General features: G+C 39.8%; 2 protein-coding genes across 2 annotated transcripts in view; one reads left to right on the forward strand and one right to left on the reverse strand.

Annotated features, from left to right (window-relative positions):
• Positions 1-2,327: 2,327 nt before the first annotated feature.
• Positions 2,328-8,756, reverse strand: LOC109479514 (hydroxyacid oxidase 2-like). The gene is made up of 8 exons (XM_019781489.1): positions 8,558-8,756; positions 7,031-7,182; positions 6,271-6,523; positions 5,206-5,366; positions 4,314-4,405; positions 3,506-3,664; positions 3,246-3,315; positions 2,328-2,581 (listed from the first exon to the last, which is right to left on the reverse strand). The coding sequence occupies exons 1-8, from the start codon at positions 8,716-8,718 to the stop codon at positions 2,484-2,486; spliced, it is 1,146 nt and encodes a 381-aa protein (XP_019637048.1). The 5' UTR covers positions 8,719-8,756; the 3' UTR covers positions 2,328-2,483.
• A 3,438-nt stretch (positions 8,757-12,194) lies between these two features.
• Positions 12,195-15,472, forward strand: part of LOC109479510 — a 14,494-nt gene continuing 11,216 nt past the window's right edge. The window contains exons 1-2 of the mRNA XM_019781482.1: positions 12,195-12,384; positions 12,764-13,045. Of these exons, the coding sequence (XP_019637041.1) occupies positions 12,824-13,045 (222 nt within the window). The 5' untranslated portion in view covers positions 12,195-12,384; positions 12,764-12,823. The remainder of the gene's footprint in view (positions 12,385-12,763; positions 13,046-15,472) is intronic.

Consider the following 15,472-nt stretch of genomic DNA (forward strand, 5'->3'; position numbering starts at 1 on the left):
TTTGATTATATGGATGGCATCCTCTGGGAACCCCAAAACTGACGCGAGCGTGCGAATAAAAAAGTTTGGCAAAAAAGTTTCCTTCATTATGAAATCTACGTGGTCATATAGGTTGAACTTAACACACGTGTGTATGGCGAATAAAATTTGGTGGCTTTGATCAGAGCCCATCCAGTTGGCCAAGACAACTTAATAGCAAAGACGGTGATATTTTTTTGCATTTAGAAGTTATAGAAAGTCGACATGTTATTGCAGTTTGACAATTTTGGTTACTTTCATAAAACAATGGTAACTGACAGACAACGTACATGGAGTGCCACCTATACTATAGATCTATTTCTGTAATGCAATGCATGTATGAAATGATATTCGTCTCTTTTACATTAGGTTTTTAAAGCATCCAATGCAGTTTCAGGGCGGCAAGACTAGTCTTTCAAAGTCAATTTTTCATGTCATTCTTTTAATGTAGTAAGTTGAACCAATCCTGTCCCATAGAATACTGATATCTGTGAGGTAAAAATGCGACGTTACGGAAGGAAAATGCCCATGCTTGCTTGCTTTGAATCGTAGGCTGGTTCTAGCTACTAGTGACTGTATATTTATGGGTGCAGCCCAAATAAATAAAGAGACGCCTCACGTAGCTTGTTTTGGGCTATTTCAAACGCTTGAACTATGATAAGATGACAAAAATGTGCTACGAAATGTGCTAAGAAATGTCAGTAAATGTCAACATGGCAGATTTCCTCATCCAGAATATTTTGCTACGCTGAAATTACAGTGGATGTAAAAAAGCGGTTACTCAAGCAACTGGATATGATTTTGGAAACAGTTAGACGTCCTCTGGTCTCTCAGTCACTGACGAAAGCTAGTGGATACTAGCTGAAACGTCTGACCGTTTCCAAAATCATATCCAGTTGCTTGATGAGTAACTGCTTTTTGATGTCTTTTAAACTATACATAATTAAAAGACGTACCTGTGAACCAGTTGTGAAACACTGCTTGTCGTTTGATGATCAACGCCGTTCTGATGAGAACAGACAAATGAACGCAGCTGAAATAAAAAGGAACAGACAATTAAAACCCGGATAGACTGGTTTTGATGAATCATTGTCGATGTCTGCGGAAATCAAAAGAAGTCGCGCATAATCAGCCTGGATACAAGACTATTTTCATTACCCACAAAGGCAAGTTTTTCGGCTCCAAGGCCAACATGCCACGAATTAAATTTTATTACATGTACAGTCATTAAAAAATCTCTGGTTAAGTATAAAAATAATTAACGGCTCTCGGTGGCAAATTTGCAGATATTGGCACATTGGCGCACCAAATCCGTAGTTTTTTTTAAACACAGATAGGCAGATATAGTATAGAGTGTTTTGGCACACAGTTAGACAGATTAGGTGGGGAAGTCGTGTAAATTCTTTCCCAAGGGCACAACGTCAGGCCACGGTACTCTCCAAGCAGAGGTTGTGGGGGAATGATCGTTAGCTTTTTATATATGGCCGTTTTTGTCGCTACCCCAATCTGGATTAGATGAATATCAGGTGAATATGAATATAATATATATATAGATAGAAAGGGTTTGTGAGAGTTCAATAAATGTGATGAAAAGGAGAGGAGAAAGATGTAGTTAAACCGGTAAATAGGCAGACCCGTTAAAGACATACCTGTGTACAACTTGTTGCTCCGAACACAGGAAATCAGACAAGTGAAAGACAACACATGCTGTAAGTGGATGTACCGGTCTGATGTAATGATGACACATTATGTAAGTTGTCTGATGATGCCTGGGGTTAATGGTAATCTGACTGAACTTTATTTGCTTCTGGCCTCAAATGGGCTATGGCAAACATACAGTATATACATTAAAATCAAACGTACAAATATACATATAACATAATAGAGAAATTAATTAAAAGTCAATAAATACAATTCATCAATCAACCAATAAACTAGAGGTCGGAGATCCCATGTCTTCTGACTGTGGTGACAAAATTCCCCCTTCCCACTACTCTACTGCATTGAAATGAATTATACGTATGAACACACAAGCAAACATAAATACCGGTAAAAATAAAGAGTTAATGCCCTGCCCCAAGGTGTATATCGTGAAATAATCCCTGGTCAGGTGCAAAAACCACCGAATGAACCACAGAGTGAGTGTGTTTAATTTTTTTTTTAATTGTGTTGTATTTTCAAATAAATTATTCAAAATAAACTGCATTTTTAATAGATAAATACTACAAATCTTAACACTACTGTTAGTGTCCTGTCCCCTGTATAATGGTACGGTTCAAAAATTGTCAAAAATTATTCTAATAACCAACCACTTTTGAGGTTATGGCCTGATAACCAATGGGAAATGGAGCCTTCTGATTGGTCGATGTCGGCTGGCTATGATAATTACGCTTGAATTATAGTTCTCTGAAATAGGGCCACTAACATGGGGATGATGTTACATGGAATCTTAGTTCTTCCGATGGTTAATCGTTGAGTGTTCCAGTGTTCCAGTGACGGCCATGTAGGTAGTACGACTCATGTATGACCAGTGAAGGTTTAATGTCAGACAGCTGCGAACAGCCTGGAATAGGAGAGGAACAAATAAGATACTGTCCTGAGGGACTGTCCAACATCCCTATGTTACAACGTTGGGGTATTGGAGGTTGGTATGCCCTTTTCTGTTGGGTGTATAGTGAGCCATTTTAATTTACTGTTAATCGTACTCAGTCGCTTTAATTCAACGTTGTTGAGAAATTCTTCGTAAGGCATAATTGGTCATTTTAATTCCAGGTAATTTGTTATCCTAAATTCAATATAATAAAGCGTTATTGAAAAATTCTTCGTATTGCATTAGTCAAATGCCAGATTGTCCAAAAATCAAAATGGAGCGTCCAAGGTCCTCAGACTAGTTTTACCAGACACCCCATTGATACAAAAGAACAATTCAATGATTGCCAAAGCCTTACATTAGATTACAAGTTAGTTTACCATTAAGTGTTGCCAGCTTTCCTGAAATAAGTGTTAAGCTTGGTATTGACTAATAAGCACTCCAAAATTTACCGTAAAGTGTGGTTAGGATCCCCCATTGGAACAAAGAGTTGTCAGTATAGCTCTGTCAGCAAGTATTTTTAAAATGACTTTAAGGATTACTTGGAACATAGTGTTGTCGGAACATATAGGGGTGTCAGAACAAACGGTTACCAGAACAGACATTAAGAAAAGATTTACATGAGTCTTTGACATACCTGCCTGTGCCATAGCCAGATTGAGCTGTTCTTTGAACAGTTGTAGAACTTGGTGGACCCCTTCTGCACCCTGCAATCAAGGATGTAAATAAGACTGGCCTTAGTGGGCTGAGTATATAAAAAGATATTCAGATATACATATTTTTTCTGAAAAAATCCGAGAAGCAATAAATCAAATTGGTGTGGCCTTAGACTTGTACTTATTACCTAGTATATGATAACTAGTATATATATATATATATATATTCTTAAAAACCTACGTTAGCTGCAAGTCCCCAGAGAACAGGCCGACCAATGAACACACATCGAGCCCCCAGCGCCAAGGCCTTCAGCACATCTGTCCCAGTCCGGACACCTCCGTCCACGTAAACCTCCACCTTACCGCCAACCGCACGCACAATGTCTGGTAGTGCATCAATCTGGGAGTGGCGGGGGGAGGGGGGTAGGTATTAGTGCTGCATACCTAAACTCATGTTCATGTTCAGGTCCGGATTGAAGTCCAAAGGTTTAGGTTCAGGTCCAGACCATTAGATAGCTTGGAAGTTAGAAGTTTGGTTATACCGGCTATACAGATACAGATACAGACCTGTACGTCCAACCTAACACCATGGCATATAGAAAATTGCATATTGGCAAATATTTTGTAGTGCACACGTACCGTGCTACCAGGGTTTAGAGGCAATATAACAAAAGTTACTAGTATCAAGATGCATTATTTGCAGAACACGTCTGGGTGAATCTATCTATCTTAGATATTTGAGAAAAATCTTTTAAGAAAATTTTGAGATTTTCTTTTTGAATATTGAGAATTTTCAGATCTTTTTTTATTTTCAACGATGCATGGCGACTCTAGCTGGGGGGTCATTATGATCCGTACAGTGACAGGGAAGTTATTCGCAAAATATTGGCTATGTACTTAGTATAAGCTGAAAACAGTTAAAAGGAGACTTTGCCCAAAGTGACCTGGATTGCCCAAATTTAATCTGGATGCTGTTTCAGGTGATTCGAACTCACAACCTCTTGGTTCACTAACCACTGGACTACACATGGTCAAACAGTAAAACTTACAGAAGCTGGTACTCCGTCCAGTTGTCTGCCTCCATGGTTGGACACACAGATACCGTCAACACCAACTTTGACAGCTTCCTTTGCATCTTCAGCTGCAAAGATATCCTTGTGTTAAGGCCACACCAATTTAATTTCTTGGTTAACGGATTTTTCTAGAAAAATAATGGAGCAGGTGGGCGAAAAAATTAAAAATAAAAACAGGCCTAGGCATCCTATTATGGCCCAAAATGGTACGATAGGAGCCATGAAGTCAATACACCAGGCTGGTTCAAAATTTAAACAATGAATTTTCAACTTTAAATGATACCATTGCATTGAAAGACGGAATAACTGTAACAACTAGGATGAAAAGGACTGTTTTCAACTGTTCAGGGCAAAATATGAGCATTTTGCAGTTGATTCTGAATTTTTATATTTATTTGCAAATCAGAAAAAAATGAAGCGAGCGAATCCGTTAACCAAGAAATTAAATTGGTATGGCCTAATCAAAACATAACAACGGCAACACAAAAAAAACTGCAATTAGACAAGTAACTGAATAAGATTTCGAAAACTGTCATTGGCAATTGTAATAGACAGTTTTCAAAACGTATCCCGGTGCTTGTAATGAGCAACAATTTTTTTGCGTATAGGACCTTTTTACCCCCCGACACTCTGCCTGTCAATCTTCCCCACAAACTTGCTGTCAACCTACTCTATCTTAGCCTGGGTTCCATCCTGGTTAGTTTACGTCCGCTCCCAACCATTGGTTGGTGGTAGCAACTGTGGGAGTGGACGTAAACTAACCAGGATGGAACCAAGGCTAACTCTATCTAGACAAACACAAAAAGTAAAAAACACAAATGTATATGTCAGGTAAAGTCATACACAATACATGTATCTATACACAGACCTGATAGAATTCCTTTCAGTACAATTTTGAGCGACGTATTCTTCCTCAACCAGACCACATCGTCCCACGTGATTGGCTGCTTCACGTTGTCCCTCAAGTACGCGGTAAACTCCGGGGAGCGAGCGTCACCGGGAGCATCGTCAAACGTCAGGTTAGGAAGCCTGCAGGAGGAAATAACAGGAAATAAAGGGGGAAATGTTATAACCACAGACTAACAGGAAGGTTGAATTGGAGGTTCTCCCCGCAGGCTGGGATGAAGTTAGTAAAGTAACAGGAAGTGAGGGGGAAATGGTATAACCACAGACTAACAGGAAGGTTGAATTGGAGGTTCTCCCCGCAGGCTGGGATGAAGTTAGTAAAGTAACAGGAAGTGAAGGGGGAAATGGTATAACCACAGACCCAACAGGAAGGTTGAATTGGAGTGACAGGAAGTGAGGGGGAAATGGTATAACCACAGACTAACAGGAAGGCTGAATTGGAGATTCTCCCCACAGGCTGGGATGAAGTTAGTAAAGTAACAGGAAGTGAAGGGGGAAATGGTATAACCACAGACTAACAGGAAGGTTGAATTGGAGATTCTCCCCACAGGCTGGGATGAAGTTAGTTAAGTGACAGGAAGTGAGGGGGAAATGGTATAACCACAGACTGACAGGAAGGTTGAGTTGTAGGTTGAACTCCCTGCAGGTTGAGAGGAAAATTAAGCAAAGTTACTGGTACCTCATATTCAGTTTCCTGTAATATTCATGCCTTATGGAAGCCAGTGGGATATTATAAATAGACAAATTTTACATCTCTTGTTGGCAAATGTGCTGATGTTGGCACATTGGTGCACCAAATCCGTAGTGTGTATTGGCACACATTCTGACAGATTAGCCCAAGGGCACAAAGTTGGGGCACCGTGAGTATCAAACCTGAGACCTATTGTTTCAGAGTCCAAAGCTCTAACATTTGGCCACCGATGCCACGCAATAAAATAGACAGAATAGTGAAAAAGTCATAATTAGGAGTAAAATAAGAAATTCACATAAAAAATCTTTGATTTCATGTTTTCTGCAGCAGTTATACCTCACACCTTCTGCTGACTTCATCTCACTTTCTGGACGATGTTGGAACTGGAATCGCGGCTGGTCCACCGTTAGCCAGATCGCGGTGAAGCCCGCTCTCTCCGCTCGCTGGAGTAGTTCTCTGGTACGGTCGGGATCGTTCTGCAGAATCAGGTAGAACCACCTGACGCCATGCGGCGCGGTCTGGGCAATGTCCTCCATGGAACAGTTGGCGAAAGAGCTGAGCACAAAGGCTGAGTTGGCAGACGCTGCACCTACATTGAAGAACAATTCAAGAAACTTTATTAGCATGTTTCAGTTGAACGACAATATCACAATCATACCAATCAGCTCATCAAACATAACTGGAAATTAAAGCAGTATTTGCAAGCAAATGCATTATATTTCACTCCCCATCTGTCAACTCTACCAAATTTGACTGTTCCAAAATTTCTGTTTACTCAGAAATGAATTTTAACCAAAAAGGAACTACCGGTATTCCAACTTAAATATATCAACTTGATCTCAAGTGACAATGCAATCTACAAAAGGCACCCCCATTCAAAATAGACCATTCCATCCCATAATTTATTTTCCTCTAGCTCCCAAAGTGGCATTAGTAGGTACCATCCTGGTCAGTATAACAAGGATGGCACCCTGGATATTGTGGCATTATTACTTACTCTCCATGCGGAGCATAGGCCACTTATATTTCACTCCATGTAGCATTTAAAGGAGTGAAATATAAGAAAACTCTTTAATGACAGCTAATGACAGCTAACCTGTTGCTGTTGCTTTTTCGCCATCAGGATGTGCGAGTGAGTGGTGGGCAGTCGGTGCGATGGCTACAGGCATGTCCAGTTGGCTGCCCAGGACGGTGGCTGTAGTGTCCACTCTGGACACATCACGAAGGACACGTGGCAGCAATCTGTACCTGGGTAGTCAAAATGTTACAAAATTAGCCAAAACAGGGAGGAACGATGGAGACCTGAGAGTATCAGGCTGCACCGGGGCAAATGTTACAACTTGAGCTTTTACCTAAGTGGGAGGAATGAATGTTTGGTAAAAAAACATTCTTGCAGATGTACCTTTACCTGCATCTGCAAAATGTACAAAAACTTTAGAGGGAGGAAAGAACAGTTAGAAGTCATAAGGATGACTGGATAATATGCACATAAAGTTGAAACAAGAAACTTTTGGGGCTTTCTATTTATCAATCAATCAATCAATCAATCAATCAATCAATAAATCAATCAACCAGTCAATCAATTAGCCAATCAATCAGCTAATTGAGGTAATTTGAGGTCAAATGAGATGAGGTAATTTTTAAAAAACTTAACATTTAAAGGCATTAATGATGAACAATGTTTGAACCATTTTGAACTTATAAAGTCAGCAAAAGTTTTATTATATTATTAAAGATCATCAACATGAAACCTACAGTGGACCTCACTGGAAGACAGAAGAAAGATGTCTAGACTATGCATGATGTACAAAATGACTAATAAACTGGTGGATGTCCCAACTACTAAGTACCTAATACCAGCCCAGAAGAGAACAAGAAATAGCCATGCATTCAAGTACCAGAGTTATCAACCAAGGATTGAGGTGTTCAAGAATTCATTCTTTCCTAGAACTATCGCAGAGTGGAACTCACTGTCACCAAGTACAGTAGGGGCATTGTCAATAGATAGCTTTAAACAATGTCTAGAGCTAGAAGTTCAAGGGTTAGGTGTAACAAGTCGATCGGTGTAATATAGCCAGCTGCCGCCGCGCCGCGTGCCTGCGAAGCTGGTGTGTTACGCCGAAAGGCGGTTTTACCGGCTATACAGATACAGATACAGATACAGAACATGCAGAGAGCATTACAAGGTGCGCCCTCTTGAATGAGGTCAACGTTCACTAGGTCAAAGTCCACACAGTTGTTTCCAGCAAGAATGAAAGTTAAAAATTAACAATCCAAGTTTTAACAAATTGAAGTGTCAATGCAAAGAAAGTATCAAAATATCATAGAAATGTTTACCTAAACTCGGAGACAAACGAAACAAAAAGCTGGAAAAGCCCAGGCTAATTAAAAAGTTGCAACATATGGATGCATTGATATTCAATCAAATTACATGTAACTTTATCTGCGTCTGTAAGACATATACTGATATATCCACACTTGCTATTATACGTTTATTACCAGTTCGCAATGTTGTTTGAAAGGGGCAAACATTCCTTATTTGTCGCAATTTGTCCACGTATACATTCAAGATGGGAAAGGGACTGCTATTTTTGGATGAGACACTCAACGTTTTAATACGTACCTCTGAAAAGCCCGCTCATTTTCCTGAATTGTGAAGCCATTACACGATGGAAAACTGTAGTATTCCCACACGTCGCTAGGTAGACGCTTCTTTGCTAAAGATTTGAAGTCCTCAAGACGTGAGAATGACACTTGAGACGCGCAACAGGACACAGAACTCATCTAGATTTTCAGTTGTGTATCTTAACACTTCCAAACAGTTTGACCGGGAATAGGTCAAAGGTCACTACCTGCTTACTCAACAAGTGTCGCAATTTTTAGACAGTAGCATAGGGAGATTTTTTTATTTATTTAGGTTGTATAAAATGATATACAGTTAGGACTGCCCAACTATCCGGAGGCTATTTAAAAGTGTACCCGGAGGAATGTCCGCTCACCTGGAGGAGTGTACGCTCAAACCTGGAGGAATGTCCGCTCACCTGGAGGAGTGTACGCTCAAACCTGGAGGAATGTCCGCTCACCTGGAGGAATGTCCGCTCACCTGGAGGAATGTACGCTCAAACCTGGAGGAATGTCCGCTCACCTGGAGGAGTGTACGCTCAAACCTGGAGGAATGTCCGATTTTGTGAGGAATGTACCAATTTCGGAGCAATGTCCAGATTAGATTGGTCGGAGTGTTTAAGCTGGGTATTGTGAATTTCTCATACTAGTAAAAAGTTAGGTTCAAATGATTTTATTATAAATAAAGAAAAAGTATGTATCCCGCTGCAATTTCTATGTGCCATTCTATTTCAAAGTGGTAAATTGCTTTAATTTGACGTGTAATTGAGTTAAACTACAGCACACATATGTAAAGCGCTTTGTTTTGTTTATTATTAATGATAAATACCCACCTTGCCTTTTTCCGGAATTCCAAAGCGAAAGATGGCGTCAGGAGGCAAATCGCGTCGTAGCGTCGCAAGTTTGGACGTACCTCGAGCTCGCCCCTGTAGACTGGATATAATATCAGCACTCCAGCTCAATGTCGACCTAAAGGTGAGAATACTACTGCGTTCTTCTTCTTCAATCAAGAAGTAGAATTCATTTTTCACCACCAAACTCTTTGTATGTATAGACTAATGGAATGGAAATGTGTGCAGTCCATGTATTCGCAATAGTAACCACCCACCAAGGAGCCTGCTAGGGAGGCTACAGCTGGATCCTATCTGCTGCAAACTCTCGCGTGTTTGGGCGGGATCACGCGAGAGCATGACGTCACCTAATTATGCCACAAAGTCAAGTCTATGCAGCTGCACATTCATGTACAGTAAGTTCTCACGGGCATAAGTACAAAAATACAAGGCACTTGCAAAACATAACAAAACGGAAAAATCAAATGACAAATATAATAACACGAAATGAAAAATCAAATTATAAACTTGATCGATTCGTTTTTTCTGCACAAAATGGAATCTATGTACCACAACAGATAGCTCGAGTTTGTTGAAGTGGGCGGTTGACAGTGAACTTCACAGGTTCATACTTACCTGGCAGAGATGGCACAGTGATCAGAAAGGCTGTGTCTCTGTCACGTCGAAAAGTTGAAAAAAAAAAGAAAATAGTTAAAAAACCTCCTGTCTCTCTTGTCTAGTTTTCACTCTTTTTTTGATTTTGTTATACCCCAATTAAAAACGGGAAAGGCTGTCCGTCATGAGCGAGGCCTGACCATTGCACTCCGGTCGGGCTGACCCCATCGATTACCCCAAATGCGGGTAACTCGGCTGCGTAATTTATGATAGTGGGGGTCTGCGTTCGCGCTAACCCCCGCCCATACAATCCAAAAGTAGTACACTCCGCACTGTATTGGGAGACCAATCCGATGAGTAGGGTCACCAAGCCAAGGATATCGTCAGTGACATCGTCGTGACCGCTAGTTACGTATCGAAGTGAAAAGTTATTTGGTTTTCTAATACATTGTACATTGTATAAAGAAGTCAACCCTCATAATAGCTAGCGTAGTAGTAGAAGTTGAAGTTTTTCCAATTTGATCGTCGATGGCCGGCTACCTTCTCTAGTAATACCCTTTTTTGGGCCAATTTCTACGATTTATTCAGCCTGCAAAAGAAGTCTGGTGGAGACTTTAGTTGTCTGTCTACTATTATTGTATTGTACCGAATAGTGTCTTTGACTGTGAAAGCAATTAGCCTTAGGGCATGATTTTGCAAATAAACTACGTATATATTTTTGCATGAACCATAGAGTTATACATTTTGTAACTCCATGCATGGACAAAACAACATGAGTGAATGGAAGAAATATGTAAGAAATGTATTTTTTTCTGACAACGAGCTATTTTCTCATTGAGTAAAAAAAAACCCCTGTTTTTGGCGTCTATTTTCTCATTGCTACTAATACAACTGTATTTGGGATTTTGGATGCAAATTTCCCGTCCACTTGCCCCCTCTAGCAGGCCTTATCAAACTGCAGCTGTTTTCTAGTTTCCAGTAGACCGGAGCTTTTTCAAAAAATTGAATGCACTACAATATCTGTACCATGGAATGCAATTTAGCTTTCTTGCTCTCTGTCTGTGATTAAGATAAAGAAAAATAGGAAGAAAAATAGATCTGACAGTGGTCAACATGCCGAAAATGGGCAAAGATGTCTGTTGCCATGCCGGAAGGTGGATGGCAGATACCTATGAAGAGAGGAGACAAGAAAAAACTCTGATTTAATGTTTCGTTTCTTATTTTGATGCAGTGACATGTGATGCTGGCTGTGTATATGTAATGTTCCTACTGAATTAAAACCAGTAAAAATTTTGAATTGTGGGAACTTGTTTTTTTTTTCGGCCCACCTTGTTTTTTATTTCGCCCGCTCGCATTAGATTTGGACTCTTCGGAGGATGTCATCCATAAATTTTACTTATATACTGTGGCTTTGCTGAAGTAAGTACTTGGTACTAGTAATTTCCGCATCATTTAATCAGAGCTATGCGGAAACTGACTGGATGCCACTCAGACGCACTCAAGGGTGGGGACTTCTAGGAATATTGAACAAAGTTTGTTTTTGCTGAGTTAATTTCCTTGACTTAGGTAACAGGTCTGAGTTCATGATGTCTGCTATGAAAAAAAATCTGTCACACGTATATATATATAGCGGCAAATTTTAGTGAAATATCATTTCCTCACACATTCAAATCCAGTGTCACAGAACCATTTGGTTACCCCATACAGATCTAATTCCCTAGCTATTCGAACGCTAGACAGTCACTCAACTCCGTAAATAAATCCAATAGCCGGAAAACGAGTTCTTTTACGTGCTCAAAATTCAATTACTGGCAATCGATATTGCGGAAATTACGTCATGGAATATCCGTTCGCATTCCTGATCGCAGAGGTCTCCTGAGATAACCCCGCCCACCAGCTGTCAATCAAGTTACAAGGCATTGCATCATCTAGCCGGCACGCTCTGTGATTGGTCAGAGGGCTCCTCGGACCATTTGGTGACCTTACAGGAATGATTTCCCAGACTTTATGTTGTTTTCTCAAAGTATTCACTTTTATAAGGGTATATTTTCATCTAAATCTCATATCATGAAATCAAAATATAAATAATAAGATTCGAATACACTTTTTTGTTTTAAAAGTCAACATTATGCTTCTTATGTTGATATAATGATAATGTGTTTTGCAGAATTGGAGGTGTTCACAGAAATCTTTCCTCCTGTTAAGGAATTTGAAACGTTCCCATAGATGTTTCTTGGCTCCGAGCGCAGGTCACAACACTCGCTATATTGTCTTGTTTGTGTGTTGTTTGGAGAGTGTGCATTACAGCGGTCGGTTAAAACACCGACACGACTTCTTGCCATTCATTCGCAAGACATCGACGAGTTTGAGGCAGAATCAAGAGGTTAGTTCATACGTTTTGTTTCGTTCCGTGTTGCAACAACGCCCCCCTCCCCATTTTTTCCCACCCCCACATGTATGACAGATCTAGATCTCACGTGTAATCTGCATGGGACCGGTCGGCCGTATAACGCCTGTCAAATGTGGGTGTGCCCCTCCAATTTTTATCGTCTGGTATATAGTATGCCACTGTCTCCAATAAAATCATTATAGGAGAGCATAGAATGTATTTCTGCATTAGAAACATGTCTTTGTCAATGTCGCAAACACATTTTGTGTGAGTCATATTTTTCATCCTTGATCTATGCGTGCTAAAGCTGGTCGTGTTTGTCTAGGTTCTTTGTCTATCTCTTGATCATAAACCCTTATCATAATGTCGACAGCTGAGAAGCAGCCGGTCTGAACGTGATGCGATAACGCTAAAAGTCTTCTAGTCACGAAGCATGGAACCCCAGGGAACGTCTACATCCACCGTGCGTGTCCAGAGCATCGGCGGGCCTCCTGCGGTGGTCGCCCGAAGGAAGGGAACTGGCGATCCGCCGCCCTCCCCGATACGGAAGCGGATCAAAGCTGGCGAGGACAGGCTGAGAGGTTTGGAGGAAACCGGATTTTTGAGCGATCCCTCCCCTTCTCTAGACACGGAAATGGAGGCAGAAGAAATGCCAGTAAGCTTTTTTGTCTTCTCTTTTTGTTAATTTCAATAAATTTATTTCACTCCATATCCAGATTTGCTAAGAAATGTAAATAGAATACATTTTTAACTACATGTGTGCCAAATTTGGTGCTTTTTACACAAAAGTGCACATTTTTTTCAGCTACGCCGCTGAATTTTATCACAGTCTAACATAAATATGTTTTTCGTGTAAGTAAAAAATGAGAAAAAGAAATTGCAAAATCACTGTGTAATTTTACTCAAGGGAGATCTTTAATCTGATTGACACCTAACTGTTTACTCAAAGTTGTTTTTGACAACCCCCAGGAGTTGCAATTTACATGTAAAAATATTAATTTGCAAGCAATTGTTATGTATTTGTAAGTGTGTAATTCTGCATTGACCATTGTTCCAAAGACAGTGAGCTAACATTGTGGGCTAGTCACTTGGTTATAGTTTACCACTTAGACCAGATGCATCAAAATGGGTCGAATGTTCTGGTATCTACACTCCCAAAACATTGATGTCCAAACGGGTCAAATGTTCTGGTGCCTGCACTCCCGAAATGCGTTAAAACGGGTCAAAACGACTTACGTTGTGGCACCTGCACTCGATACTCGCAAACATAAAACGTGGGTCAAATATTTCGGCATTTGCACTGTCCCAAAATGTGTTATAATGGGTCAAACGTTCTGGCACATTGGATGCAGACATGCCTTGGCGTAATACTGTCTGTGATATTATATAACATCTGGATGTGAGGATTACAAATTCAGTTGGCTGTTTTGAGCAGAGTATGTATGGTGTTTTTGAATTTTTTGCCTGCCATTTTTTCCTAGATACAATGACCCATATACATGCTACATACAAATAAGCAAGGAACTTGGAACGTTGCCATAGAGCTCAAGGGTTGCATCATTCTTACTGATGCTATCATTGTATCATTTCAGGGTCACATATTCAGGTATGGTTATGCCACTGGCTATATGTTGTTGTTTTAACCTTCAGAACACTGAAGTAGCTGTTTGGCTACCAAATTTCTATGTTAGTAACTTACAGTATTAAGGCAGCAGGGAGAAATTACTCCAAAATACATGTTTTTGTACCCAAAAGGTGGAGATGGGTACAGCTCTTTCAAGTTTCGCAGTGTTTTTTTTAATTTTAGACAAATCAAAAGTGGTAGTGGCTTCTAGGAACTCAGCCAGAATTCGACTTAATTCAATAAACTTTCAAGGTCTTCTCTTTCTTTACATAAGCCCAAGCAGTACATAGCATTGTTTTCATAGAATACTTGTTAAGATTACTAAGAAATGTTGTTTTCATTTTTCAGGTTCTGTAAATTATTAATAGTTTCTAGGAATTTGGCCAGGTTTCTCTGTATTTTGATACGTTGTTTACCTCAAACAACATAACATTTTCAGCATATTATTATCAAACTTATAATATCATATTACAATATTATTTGTGAAAAACAACAGTCAAGGTCTCAAGGCCTTTCTAGACTTGTTTACATGTTCAATCAGTAATTTTATTTATTTGTGAACGGTTGTCATTTCTAGTAGTAATTCTAGGAACTCAATCAGAATTCTGCTAAGTGAAGGGCTTCTAGAGGTCATTTCCTCATTGACCTATGCCCAGATTTCAGCACACGGAAGTATGAAAGAATTTTTTTTTGGTTCAGGAAATGTTTAAGTGAGCACTTCGTGGTATTTGAGAGTGCGAAGTTTTTCTAGGAATTTTGCCAGAGCTCTAATTCAGTGCTTGACACTTAATGTGTTTAATCTTGATAAGACCACACCAATTTAATTTCTTGGTTAACGGATTCGCCGCTTCATTTTTTTCTGGTTTGCAAATAAAAATAAAAATTCAGAATCAACTGCAAAATGATCATCTTTTGCCTTGAACAGTTGAAAACAGTCCTTTTCTTACTACTTGTTACAGTCATTCCATCTTTCAATGCAGTAGTATCATTAAAAGTTCAAAATTCATAGTTTAAATTTTGAACCAGCCTGGTGTGTTGACTTCATGGCTCCTATCGTACCATTTTGGGCCATAATAGGATGCCTAGGCCAGTTTTTATTTTATTTTTTTTCGCCCGCCCGCTCCATTATTTTTCTAGAAAAATCCGTTAACCAAGAAATTAAATTGGTGTGGCCTAACCGGGCATCGCAAATCAGCATATTCATATTTTGTATCTGTTGGGGTTTCGACGGCTAAGCGTAACGGATCTATATCCATCCACATGTAAATTTGTTTTTGTCTGACCGCCAAACCGTTAATTCAAACACGTTCTCAATTCACTGCATGGAATGAAAATCGAACATCTTTCCAAAATTGGTTTTCATGGAAAGGTGTGACAAACCTTGTCCTATTTTTCGGGGTAATGTCAAGTGAGTAATTTTCCTGGAAAAAAATCATGGCTTGAGGGCCCTGTAAGCTT

This window comes from Branchiostoma belcheri, unplaced genomic scaffold (genome assembly GCF_001625305.1).
Source record: "Branchiostoma belcheri isolate BF01 breed outbred unplaced genomic scaffold, Haploidv18h27 scaffold49, whole genome shotgun sequence".
NCBI classification, from domain to species: domain Eukaryota; kingdom Metazoa; phylum Chordata; class Leptocardii; order Amphioxiformes; family Branchiostomatidae; genus Branchiostoma; species Branchiostoma belcheri.